This window comes from Rhinolophus sinicus, chromosome 16, assembly GCF_057876585.1.
Source record: "Rhinolophus sinicus isolate RSI-liver-muscle chromosome 16, RSI-T2T, whole genome shotgun sequence".
Taxonomy (NCBI): Eukaryota; Metazoa; Chordata; class Mammalia; order Chiroptera; family Rhinolophidae; genus Rhinolophus; species Rhinolophus sinicus.
The window spans coordinates 89,172,087-89,190,421 of NC_142516.1; the positions used below are offsets into that span (position 1 = coordinate 89,172,087).

Below are 18,335 nucleotides of genomic sequence, written 5' to 3' on the forward strand. Positions count from 1 at the left end.
AGGGAAACTTATAACCTGGCAAAAACCTATAACCTCACTTTAACACCTCACTTATATTTGTTAAAAGTGTTAAAAACACTCATAAATCATCTGTTTACAAATGAGTAAAATTGTAAACCTCCAGCAAAACTGATCAAGGGATTAGAAAAGAGAAAAACAGCCATTATCAAGAATAACTGGAGATCGTATGGACATTAAAAACAAAAATATGAACTGCTTGGTCAAAGAGTTTGACACATTTGATGTAATAGACAAATCACTTGAAAAACAATTTATCAAATCAGCTCAGCAAATTAAGAATAGAGGGAAATTATTAGGAAAAAGGGAATCTACAAAAAAACCCATAGTTAAGATCATACATAAAAGTGAAATAACACTTCTCCCTGAGTTAAGGAACAAGACAAAGATGTTCACTAGTACCATTTCTATTCAGTGTTGCTTTAGGTTCTATTCAGTTTAATAAGGCATATAAATAAAAGGTATAATGATTGGACAGGAAGAAGAAAACTCATTTGCATTTGACATATGACATGTCTATCTGTTTTAGAAAAACGAAATCTTTGGCAAACTATTAGAATTAATAAGGGAATTTAATGGGGAAGTTAGCTGCAACGCCAATATATTAAAAAAATTAATTGTACTTCTATAAGCAATAAATAATTAGAAAATGAAGTTAAATGCTGTTTACAGTAGCAGCAAAAAATTACATAGGAATAATGTAGTAAAAGAGATGTACTATATCTACACAGTAGCTTGTAAAATGTTAAAGAAAACCTGAATAACCATTTTAGATTAAAAGACTTGCTGTTAACATAAGGATGTCAGTTCTGATACGGATCTAGATTCAAAACACTCCCAGTCAAAAACTCATCTTGTTTTTTCAGTGTTTGGAGAAAATTGGTAAACTGATTCTAAAGTTTACAGGAAATACAAAGTCTTAGAATAACAGCCCAAATATTCTTAAAACAATGAATTTGGAGGATCTACCCTACCCTGCCCTGTTAAAATTGTATCACCAAATTACAGTTAAGTCTGATATAGTTGCAAGGATAGGCAAATAGATCCACTAAGTAGAGTAAAGCACCCAGAAACAAAATTACTCATATATAATCACCTGGTTTACAGCAAAGGCACCACTGCAATTCAGGGAAGAAGGATGGTCTTGTCAGTAAATGGTGCTAGGAAAACCAGATATCCATACCAAAAAGTGAAACTTGACCCTTACCTCACACCATGCACAAATACAGAGGGTGCCAAAAAAATGTATACACATGCTAAGGAAAACTATTAAAATTGTAGTAATATATACAGATAACAAAAGATGGATACAAGTCACGTTCAACTTCTGCAGTTACAAGAGGTGTTCAAAGTGGTTACCATCAGTGTCCAGACACTTCTGGTAATAGCGAACTACTGCTTGAGCAACGCTGACCAAAATGTCCACTTGTATACATTTTTTGGCACCCCTGGTATGTATTTGAGATTGATCATAGACTTAAATATGCGAAGTATAACAAAACATAAGTAAACATAGGAAAATATTTTCATGGCCTTTAGAGAGGAAAGAATTTCTTAAGCAGGACCCAAAATGCAGTAACCATAAAAATTAAAAATAGATTGGCATGTTTGCCTTAGGAAGATGGGAAATGGCAGCAGGCATGCCAACTTAGTTTTTGGATTTTTCCTAATCACCAATAAGAATAAAGCAATTAACACCACCAAAAATCCATGAAAAATATTTCCTACAACAAGTAATAGGATGTCTTCACAAACTTCAAAATACAAGTGGATGAGGATGAATTCTGAGTGTTATCTGAATGGGAGAAAGCAAAGCAAGGGGCATGATGGATCTAAGAATAAAAGAACCCCCCAGAGAGCCAACAGGTATTGACTGAAAGATACAGAAGGCTGATCCCGGCACACCTGGACTGGAAGGCGTTTTCCTAATTCAGTGACTGATAAAGTGTGAGGAGCCCATAGATGGACCCTCTAACTCTAAGCTTCTGAAACTGAAATAGCTAGTGTTGTCACGCAGCAGCCTGCCCATCTGTCCCCTCATACCTACCCCTAAAGAAAGGAGAGTCTGTGAGACTGATCCTTTCAGGGACTTTGCTTCACCTTTGTGCTTACACCGTATGTCTCCCTGTTTGGCCCCAAAGGATAGCTGGTTAGTTGATGACGGGTAAGATTCCTCAAAGAAGGAACAACCTAAGCCAGGCACAGTCACATAGGGGCCATCAGGAGAACTCATGAGGTTGATAGAGGTAGGCATAGACCCCCACCTTCCCCCGGCTGAGGAGAGCTTCTGCTTCTGTGGCTGCATTCCTTCCCACAACCTGCTTGGGAAGAGATTCAATGATGTGATAACATCAGTTCTCCATCTATTCATATCAGTAAGTTTCAGCATAAAGGTTGTGTCCCTTAGGGAGATACACACATCCTGGGACTTTCAGTTCCAGCTGCCTGTAGGCAAGGGTAATTGGTTTGAATCAGTTTCCTAGTATAATGTATGAAATTCACAGACCGTGGCGAAAACAATGTTACTTCCTTGTGTGTACATCAATAAAAGCCACAAGGTGGCCCGATTCAGGGCTCTCAGTCCTTGGAGGCTGTGAGACCCTTGGCCCCTAGTGCATAAATCTCTTGACTTCTGTTTCTTTCTTAACCCTTCGCCACCCCTTCTCGTTCTCTCACTGCCTGTGTTGCACTGGATGCGACAAGCTAGGACAAGGCCCAACATGGAGAAATCACAATTGAGCAGGTTAGGGACAATAGAGGACCAGAACCAAGCAATGAGTGGTCTGGATAAATGTGTAAAGCGGAACAGGACCAGGTTATCTCAGAAAGCCGGTTGATGTCGTTTTTTTTAACACTACACAAAAGCAATAGATGGAAGAGCTCTCTGAAGTACAAAAGCTACCCTGAACTACACTTCCTACCGTGTTTCCCTGAAAATAAGACCTAGCTGGACCATCAGCTTTGATGTGTCTTTTGGAGCAAAAATTAATATAAGACCCAGTCTTACTTTAATATAATATAGACCAGGTCTTATATAATAATATAATATAATATATAATATAATATAATGTAATATAATACCAGGTATAATATAATACCAGGTATAATAATATAATATAATATAATATAATATAATATAATATAATATAATATAATATAATATAATACTGGGTCTTATATTAATTTTTGCTCCAAAAGACACATTAGAGCTGATGGTCTGGTTAGATCTTATTTTCAGGGAAACAGTAATGATTCAGAAAAAACTAAATTCAAGATACAAAGAAGCAATAAAAACATCACGGCTAAATCCCAAACAAAATTACTATAAGAAAAAAGAGTGAGGAACGGAAATCTAAAGATATAATGAAAACACGCCAGAAAGACATGCTCAGAAAGCATCGCGAGTGCAACATAGTTCTTTGAAAACGATGAAAAAAAACAAAAACTCCAAGAAATTGATTCATGACTTGATAGAACAACATTAATCAAAAATAGAAAAACTCGGGGTGGCTGGTTAGCTCAGTTGGTTAGAGCATGGTGCTGATCGGAAAGAAAGAAGGAAGGAAGGAAGGAAAGAAGGGAGGGAGGGAGGGAGGGAGGGAGGGAGGGAGGAAGGAAGGAAGGACGGAAGGCTCAGAAGTGAATTTACAGACCTCAAGAAGGAATTAAAAATAAAATCAATTTCAGAAGTAAAGGCTAGAGGGAAAACTAGAAGGAATAAACACAATAGATAGTGCCTTAAAAGAAAAAAAGCGAAATGGAGGACATTTTTAAATATCAAAAAGAAATGGAGACCACACCCTGAGGCCCATCAACCTAGGAGCATCCTGAGCCCATGTCCCATGGTGATAAAGGACTTAGAACTTGGAGTATATGCTTTCCACCCATGGGGACATAGTTATCAGAACTGTTTTGAGAAAATGCCTGAGTAATAATGGAAGTAGATGTGTTGGAGTGGAATAGTAATTCGCCAGCAGGCTTCACAGTCACCAAACCCTCATGACTGAGTGGGGTTTGCACACTCTTGCAAGACTGTTGAACCCTCAGATTTGGGGAACTAGTGCAACTTTGACATACATCAAAGAACATCACACAAGTTGAGTGTCAGTTGATGAAAGGTTAGTGTACTCTTCTTATCCACGGACTCCTGGAATGACCATGCTTACAAAACAAGCCATTATTACAGACAGTGAAACGAATTAGCCAGGCATTTTATGAAAAGTTTAAGGACAAACTTAAACTTTGTCCTTACGGACAAACTTCATCCAACGAAAAGAATGGTCAAAGTGTCTTGGAATGGGTGATCAGCAGACACTGCAGATTTTGAAGACCAAGCAGCATGACCCAACCTGTTAAAAAAAAGAAAACCAGAAGAAAAAAAAAAAAAAGGAGCCAGTTTAAAATGGAACCGGACCTGCCATTCCAGAGGAACTACCTTGCACGTTTCAGGGCTCAAACCTTGGAATGTTAAAATGGCAAAATAACCTTTGCACTGGGCCTAAGGCAACACTGTGTTCCAAAAAAACCGTTTGCGAAGATAACAAGAAAGCATATCTTATGACTACTGAACTGGTGACTACCAGACTGAAATGAAAACCATTGTTTAGACTTGACATCACTGTGTTATGATGTCTTTGTCCCCCTTCTCCTCATAAATACCATCACCTTTGCCTCCTAATTAGAACATATGTGAGATTCTGCCTGATCCAGTGCCTCCCAGTAGCTCTTCTTTGATCTCAAATAAAGGCTTGGTTTTTGAAGGGCCTGATTTTTAGGTTAATAAACCTGTGGGAGCCTGTGAGACATACTAATGCATATCCAGAGTCAAGAACATGGAAAACACAGAAGAAACAGCAGTGTCTACAGGTGTCCATTATTCACCCCCCTTCATTCTACATTTTGTTTGTCAGAAAGAATATGCCTGTAAAGAAATTGACTTGATTTAGGAAAGAAATAGTAGAACAAGAAACAAATTTGTTATATTTTGGCCTTTTTTCTTATATTTTCTAGTGGGAAGAAGTACTTCATTCTGGGAAAGACTTTTTCTTTACTAAACAAGTAAATTTAAATTTTTTATATTCCTTCCTCAAAGCCCAAAATGTTAATGACTTCCTTAAACTCTATAATCTCAGACCATTCGCATATATTTCGTGTGGGTTTTGATCCTTTATTTGCAGCTATCACAGACAGAAATATTTCTCAGAAAGATCAGTGCTGTTTTCAGAGATTTGGAGAAGTGTTTTACAACGTTAGAGAACCTAAGAAAGACCCGAGGGCTTGTGTAAACTACAGATTTCTGACGTGTGCCCCTGGAATCTGTACCTGTCACACACTACAGAGGGTTCTGAGGAAGGCTGTTGCCAGGTCACACTTAGAGAAATACTGGACCAGAGGAAATCATTACCTACTACTGAATTCTGCGTATGTGTGTGTGTAGAGCATTAATTATGAACACAAAATGGACTAATAATTCTGATAGCTATGTCAGTCACAAAGTGACCGTCGTGCCAGAGCATCACGTGAAAGGCGTACCCAGTGAATATGCCCTAACCAGATAACTCCAGGTGCAGGGTGAAGTGTGACCATCTGATGGCTTTGTAGGACTGCAGATGGACGTACCGCACCCAGTCTTGAGCATACACTCAGAGCTCTCTGATGGCTCCTTGATCAGCCCTCAACTGATGAGCCGACAGCTGCACCTGCACTCGTCCCAGATGGAGCGCTTGAAGTTTCATTTCCTGACCATCTCACCAGCCTGGCCTGATGCCCAACGCTATGCTACGCACCCCGGTGCTGAAGGGACTCTCACTGAACACCAGTCTCTCTCTCTCTCCCTCTCTCTCTCTCTCTCTTCCTTCTTTCATAAGACTCTGTTTGCCTCACCTAACTCTATTGCTTGCAAACATGTGTGACCCTTTTGTATGAAACTGTTCCACCTCGACTATTGGAGGCTATACTCTGGCCGGAGCCTTGGTTAATACCCATGGTAAACTGAGTCAGTAGGACTAGATCCATAGCTTTATTTTTTTATTTTTTTTTTAATTAAATTTATTGGGGTGACAATTGTTAGTAAAATTACATAGATTTCAGGTGTACAATACTGTATTACATCATCTATAAATCCCATTGTGTGTTCACCACCCAGAGTCAGTTCTCCTTCCATCACCATATATTCGATCCCCCTTACCCTCATTGATCCATAGCTTTATTTTAATAAAGTCTGACACTGTAGAAAGACACAAACGTGTGAGACTGCTCCTTTGACAGCCACATCCTGCTCACGACAGTGTGGTTCCTCTTTACTATGACTACATCACTATCTGAATGGCCAAAATCCAGAGCGCTGACAGCACCAAATGCTGGCGTGGATGTGGAGCAGCAGGAACTCTCACTGATGGTGGGGGCGCAAATGGTGCAGCCACTTAGGAAGACAGTTTAGCGGTTTCTCAAACACTAAACATATTCTTACCTTTGATCCGGCAATCTCGCTGATAGGTATTGACCCAGAGGAGCTGAAAACTGAGGTCCACACAGAAACCTCGCACACAGATCTTCATAGTAGCTTTATTCATATTCTCCACACTTGGAAGCAACCAGACATCCTTCAATTAGTTAAACTGTGGTCCATCCAACAATAAAATATTATTCCGCACTAAAAGGAAATGAGCTATTGAGCCATGAAAAGAATTATAGGAACTTTAAATGCATGTTACTAAGTGAAGGAAATCAGTCTGAAGAGGCTACACACTGTATTATTCACACATATGTATTATTATATGATATTCTGGAAAATATAAAACTATGGACACAGGAAAAAGGTCAGTGGTTGTTACGAGTTAGTGGGCAAGGAGGGGTGACCGGGTGGAACACAGAGGCTTTTTTAGGGCAGTGGAAACACTCCGTATGATAGTACGATGATGGGTAGATGTCATACATTTTCCTAGACCCATAGAATGTGCGACACCAAGAGTGAACCCTAATGTAAACTGGACTGTGGGTGATAATGATGTGTGAATGTAGGTTCATCAACTGTAACAAATGTCCCACTCTGATGGGGGGATGTTGATAATGGGGGAGGCTCTGCATGTGTGGGGTCAGGGAGTGTATGAGAAATCTCTACCTTCCTCTTGATTTTCTTGTGAACATAAAAGTGCTTGTAGGGAAGATGTTGAAGAAAATTTGCCTTCATTGGTTGATGTGGGCTTTTGTCTATTAGCTTTTATTTGTTCCTGTATGTGAGGTGATTTCTGTGCTGTGATCAGGGGTTGAGTAAATTCCCCCTTTGGTCTCATTCTCCCGAGCAGGGGAGACATGGGATGAGGTTTTCTGTTTGGTCTCATTCTCTCAAGAAGGGGAGATAGGAGATGACGTTTGTTGTTCTGTCCATGTTGTGAGGTGATGGCTAGCTTAGGGTTAAAGAACTTCTTGATGAGGGGTTGAGAGAATTCCCTCTTTGTTCTGTCTGTTTCGCCCACATCAGCAGATGAAGTGAAGAAGTAGCTAAGTTATATCAGGACGACGTGACAGGCACGTTGCCAGGCTTTGGAAGACCTTGGGCTGATGGTCCCAAGCAGGAACAGCAGATATTGCTTATCCGGATGAATTGGCCCTTTAGCTGGATGGACAGCATTCATATCAGTAACTGCTGGACCCTCCCGGAACTGGCCATTCCCGGAGAGGGAGGCGGGAACAAGAAACTTGGCTCTAAGGTACATCTGAAAAAATATATAACAGACCTGAGTTGGCAGTGTTAATTTATTATTATTTCATCATTTGGTCATTTGTCATTGGTGATTTCTCATCATTCTAACATTTTGAAGACTTCCAGCAACATGTAGCTTACAGCACCAGGGGATGTCCTGACTTCCAGCCGTGAACCTGGTTAGGGCTGGCTGGTTCCCTGCTTCTCCAGTGTTGTTCCCCATGGTTAGCCTTCTTGAGAACTTGTTAGCGTCTAGAAAACTTGTGTGCAGCTTGCAGTTTACAGCATCAGAAGACGTCCTAACTTCCAACAACAACAACAGCAACGACAACAACAGCAGCAGCAGCAGCAGCAGCATTCTTGGGAACTAGCAAGCAGCGGTGTGGGAGACACCTGAGTTTCTCTCAGCTGCAGACCTGGCAAGGTTTTGGTTTATGACTTTTTCAGTATTGTTTTCCCCCAGTTTGGTGAGCTTTTGACAGTTACTATCCTATAGAACTTATTACTGCTTTTGGATACTCCTTACTGATATTATTTGTGTGTTTAGCCAAGTGATTTTTGATCAATAGTAAACATATGTTGGGATCTCTTAAACTTATATGTATGTGTACTCCTTTGACATGTTATCCATATATATAGTTTAGTCTTAACCACCTTTACTTTCTGTCAATAGCACATTCTATTAGTTGCCTTTGTCTTTCGCTATTGCATATTGCTAAATAAATTGATTAGATATTGCTAAATAAATTAATTGACTGCATTCTAGCCTGTGTCCGTCCTCCTCCTTTTCCCCACTCATCATTACAGTGCTCTAAAAACTAAAGTCTGAAAAAAGAGATGATAGTAGTAGTACCTACCTTCAAAGATTATGACGATTAATGAGTTAATAAGTGTAAGGCAATCAGAATACTTCCTGACAGATTTTGGTTTGTCACAACTGGGTGTGGGGTGCTACTGGCATCTAGTGGGTAGAAGCCAGTGATGCTGCTAAGCATTCTCTCAGAACAAATATTTGGTCCCAAATGTCAATAGTGCTGAAATTTAGAAAACCTCTAATGCTTTGGAGGTGCCCTGGTGTGGACAGTCTGCCCTAGGAGACGAGTATAGGTAGCAAAGAAAGTAGGGCTTAGACCCATGGTTCTCCAACATACTGAAGTGAAGATTCCCAAGAAGACACAGAGAGTGCAGCGCGGCTGGTGAGCTGTGAGGACAGCAGGAGAATATGATGGTATGTGGGGAGTGGACTGTGAGCTGACAAAGGCCTTGCACCTGATGGGAACCCTCGCCTCAGCAATCTTCGATGTAGGGAGCGGGCTGTAAGCTGATAAGGGCCTTGCAGCTGCAAGGTCATCCCTATGGGAAGCCTGCTTGTTCTGCTAATACTTGTTTGTATAGATAACTATTCTAAGACTGTATAAAAACTGTGTGTGAAATAAAGGCTGCGCCACTACTCCACCATCCGTGGACCGTGGACCTCCCGATCCCAGTTTTCCTGTCTCTGTGTTTTTTCTCAATCTCCGCACCCTTTCCCCTCAGGCTGAGCCCTCCTGGTCACACAGGCCGTGACAATGGTACAGAAGATGGAATGGTACTTCAGGAAGGTCAGATCAATAATAATAATACTGACTAATATTTATGGTGCCAGAATATTTTCCAACAACTATAATTAATTCACTTAATATGCACAATAACTCTCTGAAGTAGGTATTATTCCTATATTATACATGACAAAACTCAGGCACAGACCTACAAAGTCACATATTGCTGACAGATCTGAGATTTGACTGTTGCATCTTGTAAAGTGGAGGCTGTTGCCCACTGTTCAAGACAGGTTTCAGAGGAATGGAATGTGGGGCTAGACATCTGATTGTGTGGCTTAAGGAGAATCAAGAGATAAGCAAATGGAGACAGAAAATATAGACCACCCCTCTCTCCCTTCTTCCCTCCCTCCCTCCCTCCCTCCCTCCCACCCTCCCTCCCTCCCTCCCTCCTTCCTTCCTTGCTTCCTTCCTTTTTTTCCATAAAGAAACAAGGACAACATGTGGTCTGGGAAGGGTTCTTTTTTCTTTCCTTTTTTTTTTTTTTAAAGATGATAGTTACATCAGCAGTTTGTTTTGCAGATAGGCATAATTCAGTACTTATCACTTGGAGAGGTGCTGGATAAATGCAGAAGCAAGGTACTTGGGAAGAGATGCTATCCAGTGGGTTGGCAGTAGAGGTCGTTGGCAATTCCTTCATTGTAACAGAAGGGAAGGCAGTGTATATGGCTACATATGAAATTAGGTTGGTAGATTTGGTGCTGATAGAATAAGGCAATTTTATTCTGTTTGTGTCTTTTTCTTCAGTGAAATTAATAAAAGTTGACAATATCAGTTATGAGTGAGGTGGGGAGGAGTGTTGGTCTGAGGAGAGAGAAAATAGTGTGAAATTGTTGTATAAGAAATTAGGTGAGAGAAATAACTAGAGGCTGAGATCCTACCTGATATTTGTGGTCATAAATTTAAAGAGTGTTCAGAAAGTTGTTTCAGGGGGAGAGAGGGTGAAGAAGAGAGAGAGAGGAAGAGCAGAGGGAGTTTATGAGCTTTTTGGAGCTGGCGTTTTTGTTGAATGGGAGAGTGGAAGTGGTCTCCAAATTGTGAGGGATCAAGGAGAATGTCGTGTATCCCATCCTTAAGTTCAGTGACACATGGGATATAGGAAAAAAATACATCCATTCTAGAGATGACTGCAGGGTTAAAGCAGGGTTAAAGGTGGAAGGGATGCTCAGAGAAAAAAATAAGGGCAGAGGATTTTGCGGATGACAGTGAGTTTCTAAGCACTCAATAGAAGGCTTTGGAGCAACTGAGAGCGGTGAGGGGAATTGGGTCAGACTGAGGAATTTACAGAGCAGAATAGGATTTAGCGTTTGCGTGATTAGAATTTTGGTTGTAACGGGTAATAGGGATTAGTCCTGATGGCATTTTATTTGATTTCTTTGGATAATTAAAATTTTTTTGTTAAGGTAAAATTTAAATACAGTAACATTGACCCTTTTAGTGCACACTTCTACCAAGTTTAGACAAATACATACAGTTGTGTAGCCACCACCACCATCAAGATAGACTAATTCCATCATTCCAAAACTTTCCTGTGTCCTTATGTAGCCAACCCCTTCCTACCTACCAGCTCCTGGCAAGCACTGTTCTGTTTTCTGTAGCTACAGCTTTGCCCTTTCCAGAATGTTATATATACAGTATGTAGCCTTTCAGTAGATTACTTTTTTATTCCTTAATGTATTCTATTTTATGAATGTACCCCTATTTATCCATTCACCAGTTGGACATTAGGGTTGTTTCCAGTTTTTTGCTGATTGCAAATAAAGCCCCTATAAACATTTGCTTATAGGTTTTTGTAAACACAAGTTTCCATTTCACTTGGCTAAATAGTTAGAAGAGGGATTGCTCTTCTGAAGTCATCATATATCTAACTGCATGAGAAACTGTTGAACTGTTTTGCAGAGGGACTGTGAATTCATTTCTTTTTAACACTCATTTAAGACTTACTATGTGTCAGGAGCAGTACTGTGTAGAATTGGCGATTTTGGTAAACACTGTATGGCTCTCAAATCCTAAAACATTTGCAATTTGCATTTACAGAAAATGTTTGTGGGCCCTTGTCATAGAGTATGGTCCACAGGAGTCCAGGGTCTGGTCGTACTACTTTCATAAGCTCACTTATTTGAGTGTTTCATTAGGAAATATAATAAAAACCTTGCTCTTGAAACGGGCAGAAATAAATGTGTTTTTACTTGTTTCAATTACTTGGGAAATAATACCTTATTAGTCAATGCTGTGTATAAAATATTCATTTTATTGTCCTGTAGTCTCTGAAAATTTAGCTGAATATTTGTAAGAATATAGATGTCCTCCAAATTATTGTATTTTCACACACTGCTGCACACATCGCACAATTTTTCCTATAAGCACAACCGAGAGTCTCCGCTATTTTAAGGACTTGGGAAACTGCATTTCTCTAAGGTACCAGAAAGTCTAGAACCATAACGCTGGCAAGGTTTTGCGCATGCGCGTGCTCGCTCAGGTGCCGTTGGCGCCAAGACTGTGCAGGCGCGTTGCGTAGGGGCGGGGCTTGCGGTCGGCATCTCTTCCAACTGCGGCTGGAGGCAGCGCCATTTTGAACGTGCAGCGGCTGCTGGAGTGAGTGGGAACCGGCAGGTTAGCGGCCTGGCGACCTTCTTGTCTTTTCTGGCTTTCTCCTTCCCAATCGCGTCTCCGTAGGGAGATAGGGAGTCACAGACACAGCTTTAGGGTTGGCTCTAGGGCCCGAGGCAAAGCCCTAAGCTAGGATGATGTTGAGAGGAAACCTGAAGCAAGTCCGCATTGAGAAAAACCCGGCCCGCCTGCGCGCTCTTGAGTCGGGGGCGGGCGAGAACGAGCCGGCGGCTGCCATGGCGCTCGCGCTGGCCGGGGAGACGGCGCCATCCGCGCCCGTGCCCGCGCCCGCGGAGGAGCGCCCTGACGAGGAGGTGGGCTTCACCATCGACATCAAGAGCTTCCTCAAGCCGGGCGAGAAGACGTACACGCAGCGCTGCCGCCTCTTCGTGGGCAACCTGCCCACCGACATCACGGAGGAGGACTTCAAGAGGCTCTTCGAGCGCTACGGTGAGCCCAGCGAGGTCTTCATCAACCGGGACCGAGGCTTCGGCTTCATCCGCTTGGTGAGTGTGGGGCGGGCCGCGGGGGCGGGCGGCGCGTGTCTTGGTCGCAGTCCTGCTGGCCTGGTGCGTGGTCCTCTCCCGGCCGGCGTGTAGCCGCTGTTTCCGAGAGGCCTGCCTGGCTGCCGTGGACCCTGCGCAGCCGGTCGTGGTTCCCGAAAAGGCTCGGGGTGAGAGCTCCTCCAAGCGAAATGGGGTTGGAAGGGAACTGAATTGGATAGGAATTGGGAACGGGAGCTTGGGTCTTATCAGAAGCCTCACTGAGCACGAAGGCCCACCCAGCACATTTGCTTCTAACAAAATCAGTCCAAATAATCCCTTTGGCTTCCCTCAGACCTGCATGTGTTTAAACGGCGAATCCCGTTATTTCTCACCGCACCTCGCCCCTCCGCGCAGCCCGCCATTTATCCTGCACTCTGCAGTATTGGGACAGTGTGGAATTGTTACCTAGTATGTAATGTGTCCCAACCCACAAACATTTCCACGTTTTGGAATTATATACTGTTTTACTTAAACATTTTAACACTAGATTACTATATTATATCCCTTTTTGATCCAAATCTTAAAAAGTTTTCCGATAGTATGCACAATTTGTGCATTCTTTAATTTTAAAAACATTTGAACACTTACAGGTTTACACTTACAGAACAAAGTATCTAGTTTATTAGGTTTTCCTGTGTGCTTTCTGGTGAGTTCAGTCAGTTTCAATTATACAGCATTGTAATTCATATTTAGATGCTGTTTTTTTCCCCCAACAAAATATTTCTGGGAAAGATTTTTATACAAATAAGTATGTGTGCTGTTTAGTTTGACCCTCAAATTTTATGTTCATTAGTTTGTGGAAGCTTTGTTAGTGGAACTTTAGCTTTCAAAACTCGGTTTGCTCAATGAGTGGACAAGGCAAAATTTTAATAGGTAAAGAAAATTGATTGTGATTAAATGACACTTTTTAGGGAGAACATTTGAAACTAAATGGCTTCAGAGAAGGGTAATTCTTCATAGGGTATTAATGAGACACGGAAATTTCCTTAAAATTCAAGTTAAATAAACTGCATTTTGAACATAAAATTATAAGTGCACTTAATTATCTTTTGGCCATTAGAGAAACAGCCTGTCACTGGTAAATTGTTTTTAAATATAAATTCAAGTTTTCTTAAAGGAAAGTAGGTTTCTACAATAAAGTATTATAGACAACTTTCAGTAAACTTTCCAAAGGGATGGTATTAAAATTTTCGTAATCCTTGAAAACGGCGACTGGACTTGGAGCTGAGCTGCGCCCTCCACAGCTAGATTGAAGGACGACGACTTGGAGCTGGTGGGCCCTGGAGAAGCACACTGTTCCCCAATATTCCCCAATTAAAAAACAAAAAGAAAAAAAAAAAGTAAAAAAAATTTTTTCCCCCCCATAATCTTTACCTTTGGCTTCATCTTGATCTATCCTGAAGTTGACATTCTGGAAGAAGAATGGTACGGTTGCATTTATTTCCCTCTGTTTTGGAAGCTTTACACGTAAAAGTAAGCCAATAAATATTTTATTGACATGGGAAAACTTTTTCCTTCCTATCTTTAAAGCTACTAATAATTCTTTCTCCTCTAGTGTATTAGTGCTGTGCAATAGAACTTCCTGCAATGATGGAAGTGCTATGTATCTGTACTGTCCAATAGTGCCACTAGCCATATATGACTGTTGAGTATTTGAAATGTTGCTATTGCAGCTAAAGAGTTGAATTTTAAATTTTATTTATTCTTTTTTTTTAATGTTTTTATTGGGGAAGGGGAACAGGACTTTTTGGGGAACAGCGTGTACTTCCAGGACTTTTTTCCAAGTCAAGTTGTCTTAGTTGTGGAGGGCGCAGCTCAGCTCCAGGTGCAGTTGCCGTTGCTAGTTGCAGGGGGCACAGCCCACCATCCCTTGCGGGATTCGAGGAATTGAACTGGCAACCTTGTGGTTGAGAGCCCACTGGCCCATGTGGGAATCGAACTGGCAGCCTTTGGAGTTAGGAGCATGGAGCTCTAACCGCCTGAGCCACCGGGCTGACCCTAAATTTTATTTATTCTTAATTTAAGTAGCCACATGTGGTTATGGCTACTAGATTTGGACAGCACAGATCATTGCTTTTCTTAAAAAAAAATATATATATGATATGAAATGGGGGGTGAGAAGGGCTGCTGTTGTCTTGCTCCTTTGGAATGTGCGCCTCTAAACCTGTCACCCTAAATTTTTGTGTAAAAATATTAAAAATTTGTCAGTTGGGAATTAGAGTTTAGTTTACAAAATTTCACTTTATGGGTAACTTTACTGTTTAATCTGAGCTCTATGATTAACAGGTAAACTTAAAAGTCTTAAATATTTATGAGCTAGTCTGTATTTTTTTCTATGTAGGAAAATCATATAGTGTATACGTAATCTGAATATAAGTAATGGTATAGTGACTATAGTGTATAGTGGTGGTGGAGTGGCTCTAAAATAGTGGTGTAGTTTTGTCTGATTTATGTTTTTAGAAATACTTTTTACTTATTCAGTAATTAATCTTCAAAATGCAAACATCTGGTAGTTGTAGTTTTTCAGTTAACTGATGAGGTGACACAACACTTTTGAGATGGTATAGGGTCAGCATTGCTAGTATGTAGTGGTGGGGGAAAGGTACTTTCTTGTTAGGTCCTAATCCATATTGTGAGCCCGTGGTACATTAGGGGTGAAATAGATTGTGTATTTTGGACACATTGTTTTGGAATTTTAGACCGAAAAGGTTTTTAGGTTTTGAGTGTTTATTGACAATTTAGATTGGATAAATTAACTGAAAAGTTGTAGTCCATTTTAAAGCTAGTTTAATGTAGTTAAAACTGGTATTAGTTTCACCTGAACTTGGTTTCTGCTTTATGTATAGATATCTCACACACTTTCAGCTTTAGTAAATCAGATTTCTGGAGCAGTGATTCATAGAAGTGTTGTGTCCCTGTCCAACAGCTTCAGACTCTTTCTAGTGTAGCAGAAGGCCACTTAAAGTGATTTTCCCTACCATTCATGCTAGCAATGCCAACCCTATACCATCTCAAAAATTGTCTCACCTCATCAATCAGTTAAACTGTTAATTTGTTAGAAATGAAAATTCTAGGATCCCTCTCTAGACCTACTGAATCATAAACTTTGAGGTGAGGGCCCAGCATTCTCGGGTTTTAACCAGCCCTCCATGTTATTCTGGTGATTACTAAAATTTGAGAACCATTGCTCTAATAAAATAGTTAGAAATCAACTGAACCTGAAATCTGTGTAACTTTACTAGCAATTGTCATCCCAATAAACTTAATTAAACAAAAAAAGAAATCAACTGAATTTACTTTTATTTAGTCATTGGGGCTAACCCCCCATCACTTGTGCTTTTTTACTTTTAATTATGAAATAATATATGCTTCTTATAGAGTACTGTTCAGATAATAGAGAAGACCTTGCAAAATGTACTTAGTGGGCCTGTCCAGCATGATTTCAAGTTATCTTTTATTTCAAGGAAGTGCTCTTAATTACAAATTTACACTAGTGAAAGGTCTTCCCTCCTCTAATACACTTCCTAAACATGATCAGTGTTAACCTTTGTATAATTTTTTCCCATAGAAATCAAACCATACTATACACATTGTAATATGATTTGAGTTTTCGTTTAATATATCTTCGACATCTTTTCATTTCATTAGATTCTTTTTTCATGACCATATTGTATTTCACAGTATGAGTGTATTGTAAGTTACTTGATCAACTTTCTATTGACTCAAGGCACAATTGCATTGTGCATCAGTGGATTTCCTTGTACTCTTGTAGTGGGGAATTTTAACCATTAGTAAACAGTGAGAGAAAAGATCATATGCTTTGGAAAGGGTCCAGTGGAAATCATTAGACCCTAGTTCAAGCAATCTATCTTGGGGTAGTCACTTAGTTTTTCTTATTTTTATTTTAATTTTTCTTTTCAGAAAGTTAATCAATAGTTTTACTTTTTATGGAGAGTGATGCAGGGACATCTGCTGCCAGGTGGGATTTATGGTGTATTGGTAGTGATTGTGAATTCTGTATTGATTCAAATCAGCATTTGCAGTGAGATCTTGGGCAAGTTACCTCAATGTCTCTAGGCCTATTTCCACATAGGTGAAGTGGGGATAGTAACAAAACCTACTTCATAGGACTGTTGGTGAGGATAAGGAAAGAGAAGGCTATCTGTGTCTCTCTCTCTTTCTCTCTATATGCACATATATAATAAGGAATGGCTGACATATAGTAACTAGGTAAAAATTATTTTGAGGCATGAAGTAAAAAAAATCTTTGGTTTCATTTCAAATACATATTTTTGACTTTACAGATTCTTCAGTACATATTTAAAGCAGTGGTTATCAAATCAGGTGGTGTTTTTCCCACTGGACGTTTGACAACGTCTGAAGTCATTATTGGTTGTCAAAACGGGATGATTCTACTGGCATAAATATCCTACAATGCACAGGACAGCCCCCCACAAGAATTGTCTTGTCTTGCCCATAATGTCAGTGGTGCTCATGTGGAAAACCCTAATGTAGAACCATTGAAAACCATGAACAGTATAAACTTTGAAAAAGGATTATGGCATTGAAAATTCCTCACAGCATAAACATTTTCCTTGGGCCAGAAAGTATTAAAAATTGAACTTACTGCCAACAGCAAAATTTACTGGATTTAAAATTGAGATTTCTTGCTTCACCTGAAAAAAAAATAAAATCAAAATATGTGCCATTGTGAATGAATCTGAAGAGGAAACTCCCTCTGGAAACACTGCAGTTTTACAAAGTCCTTACCTGGCGCTCTAACCCCCCGCCCCCCGCTCCCCAAACATTTCATTATGTGAGGCACGGAAATAACATGCATACACCCACCATTTAGATTCTAACAGTTAAATTTTGCTGTGTGTGTGTGTATATATACATATATATTATTATTATTATTTTAACTTTTATTTATTTTAAGTGTGCTTTTTCTAGGACCCATTAGCTCCAAGTCAAGTAGTTATTTCAATCTAGCTGTGCAGGAGCACCTCACACTGTCCCATGCGGGGATCGAACCAGCAACCCTGGTGTTACGAGCCTTGTGCTCTAACCAACTGAGCTAACTGGCCGCCCCTCTATGTTTTTTCACATATCTGTTCATCTCTCTTCATTCATCAGTCCATAACTCTTAAACGTAGCAACATGCTTATCATTAGAGTCCAATATTATTTCTTTAAGGTATTTGCAACCTATGTACACTGAAATGCACAACTTTGTATGATTTGGTGATTTTAGACAATTATGTCCATCTGTTTAACTCAGACTACTATCAAGATGTAGAACATTATCATCCCATGAAATTTCCTCATGTCCCTTCCCACTCCCATTTATACCTGACAGCATTTTAACTCGAGTTGTTGGATTATGTGACGCATTAGGTACACAGTACCTGTCCCTTGTTCTATATTCATTAAATGTTTGCTGGTAATACTATTAAGAGTGAAAAACAGTGGCTATTTTGAGTATCTGTAAAAAGGTTAGATTTGTTTGTCTTTGTAATATTCTGTAGGTAGATTTTTGCATACACAGTAGTTTAAAGCTGCTGTGAACATTTTAGGGATCAAATAAAGAACATTATAGGGATTGTGATCCTAAGACTTTTTTCATAAGACAGTTTATTTGTACTCTTCTTACAAGTGCATATAAAGCCTCTTCCAATTCGCCCTGGAGAGTTCTCACAACACGAAGAAAAACGCATACCTGTATTATTATATTTATCAGTTTGATTATTGTTTTAAATGCCTATATTCTATACTAGTTTTGAATTCAAGAAGGAACATCTCTTGTTTCAGCAATGAATATATTATTTTCTAGTTAATAAGTGCATGTGCACTTGCTTTTCTA

General features: G+C 40.0%; 1 protein-coding gene across 1 annotated transcript in view; it reads left to right on the forward strand.

Annotated features, from left to right (window-relative positions):
• The first annotated feature begins 11,870 nt into the window (after positions 1–11,870).
• PSPC1 (paraspeckle component 1) overlaps positions 11,871–18,335 on the forward strand; it is a 61,247-nt gene continuing 54,782 nt past the window's right edge. The window contains exon 1 of the mRNA XM_019749595.3: positions 11,871–12,434. Within this exon, the coding sequence (XP_019605154.1) occupies positions 12,063–12,434 (372 nt within the window). The 5' untranslated portion in view covers positions 11,871–12,062. The remainder of the gene's footprint in view (positions 12,435–18,335) is intronic.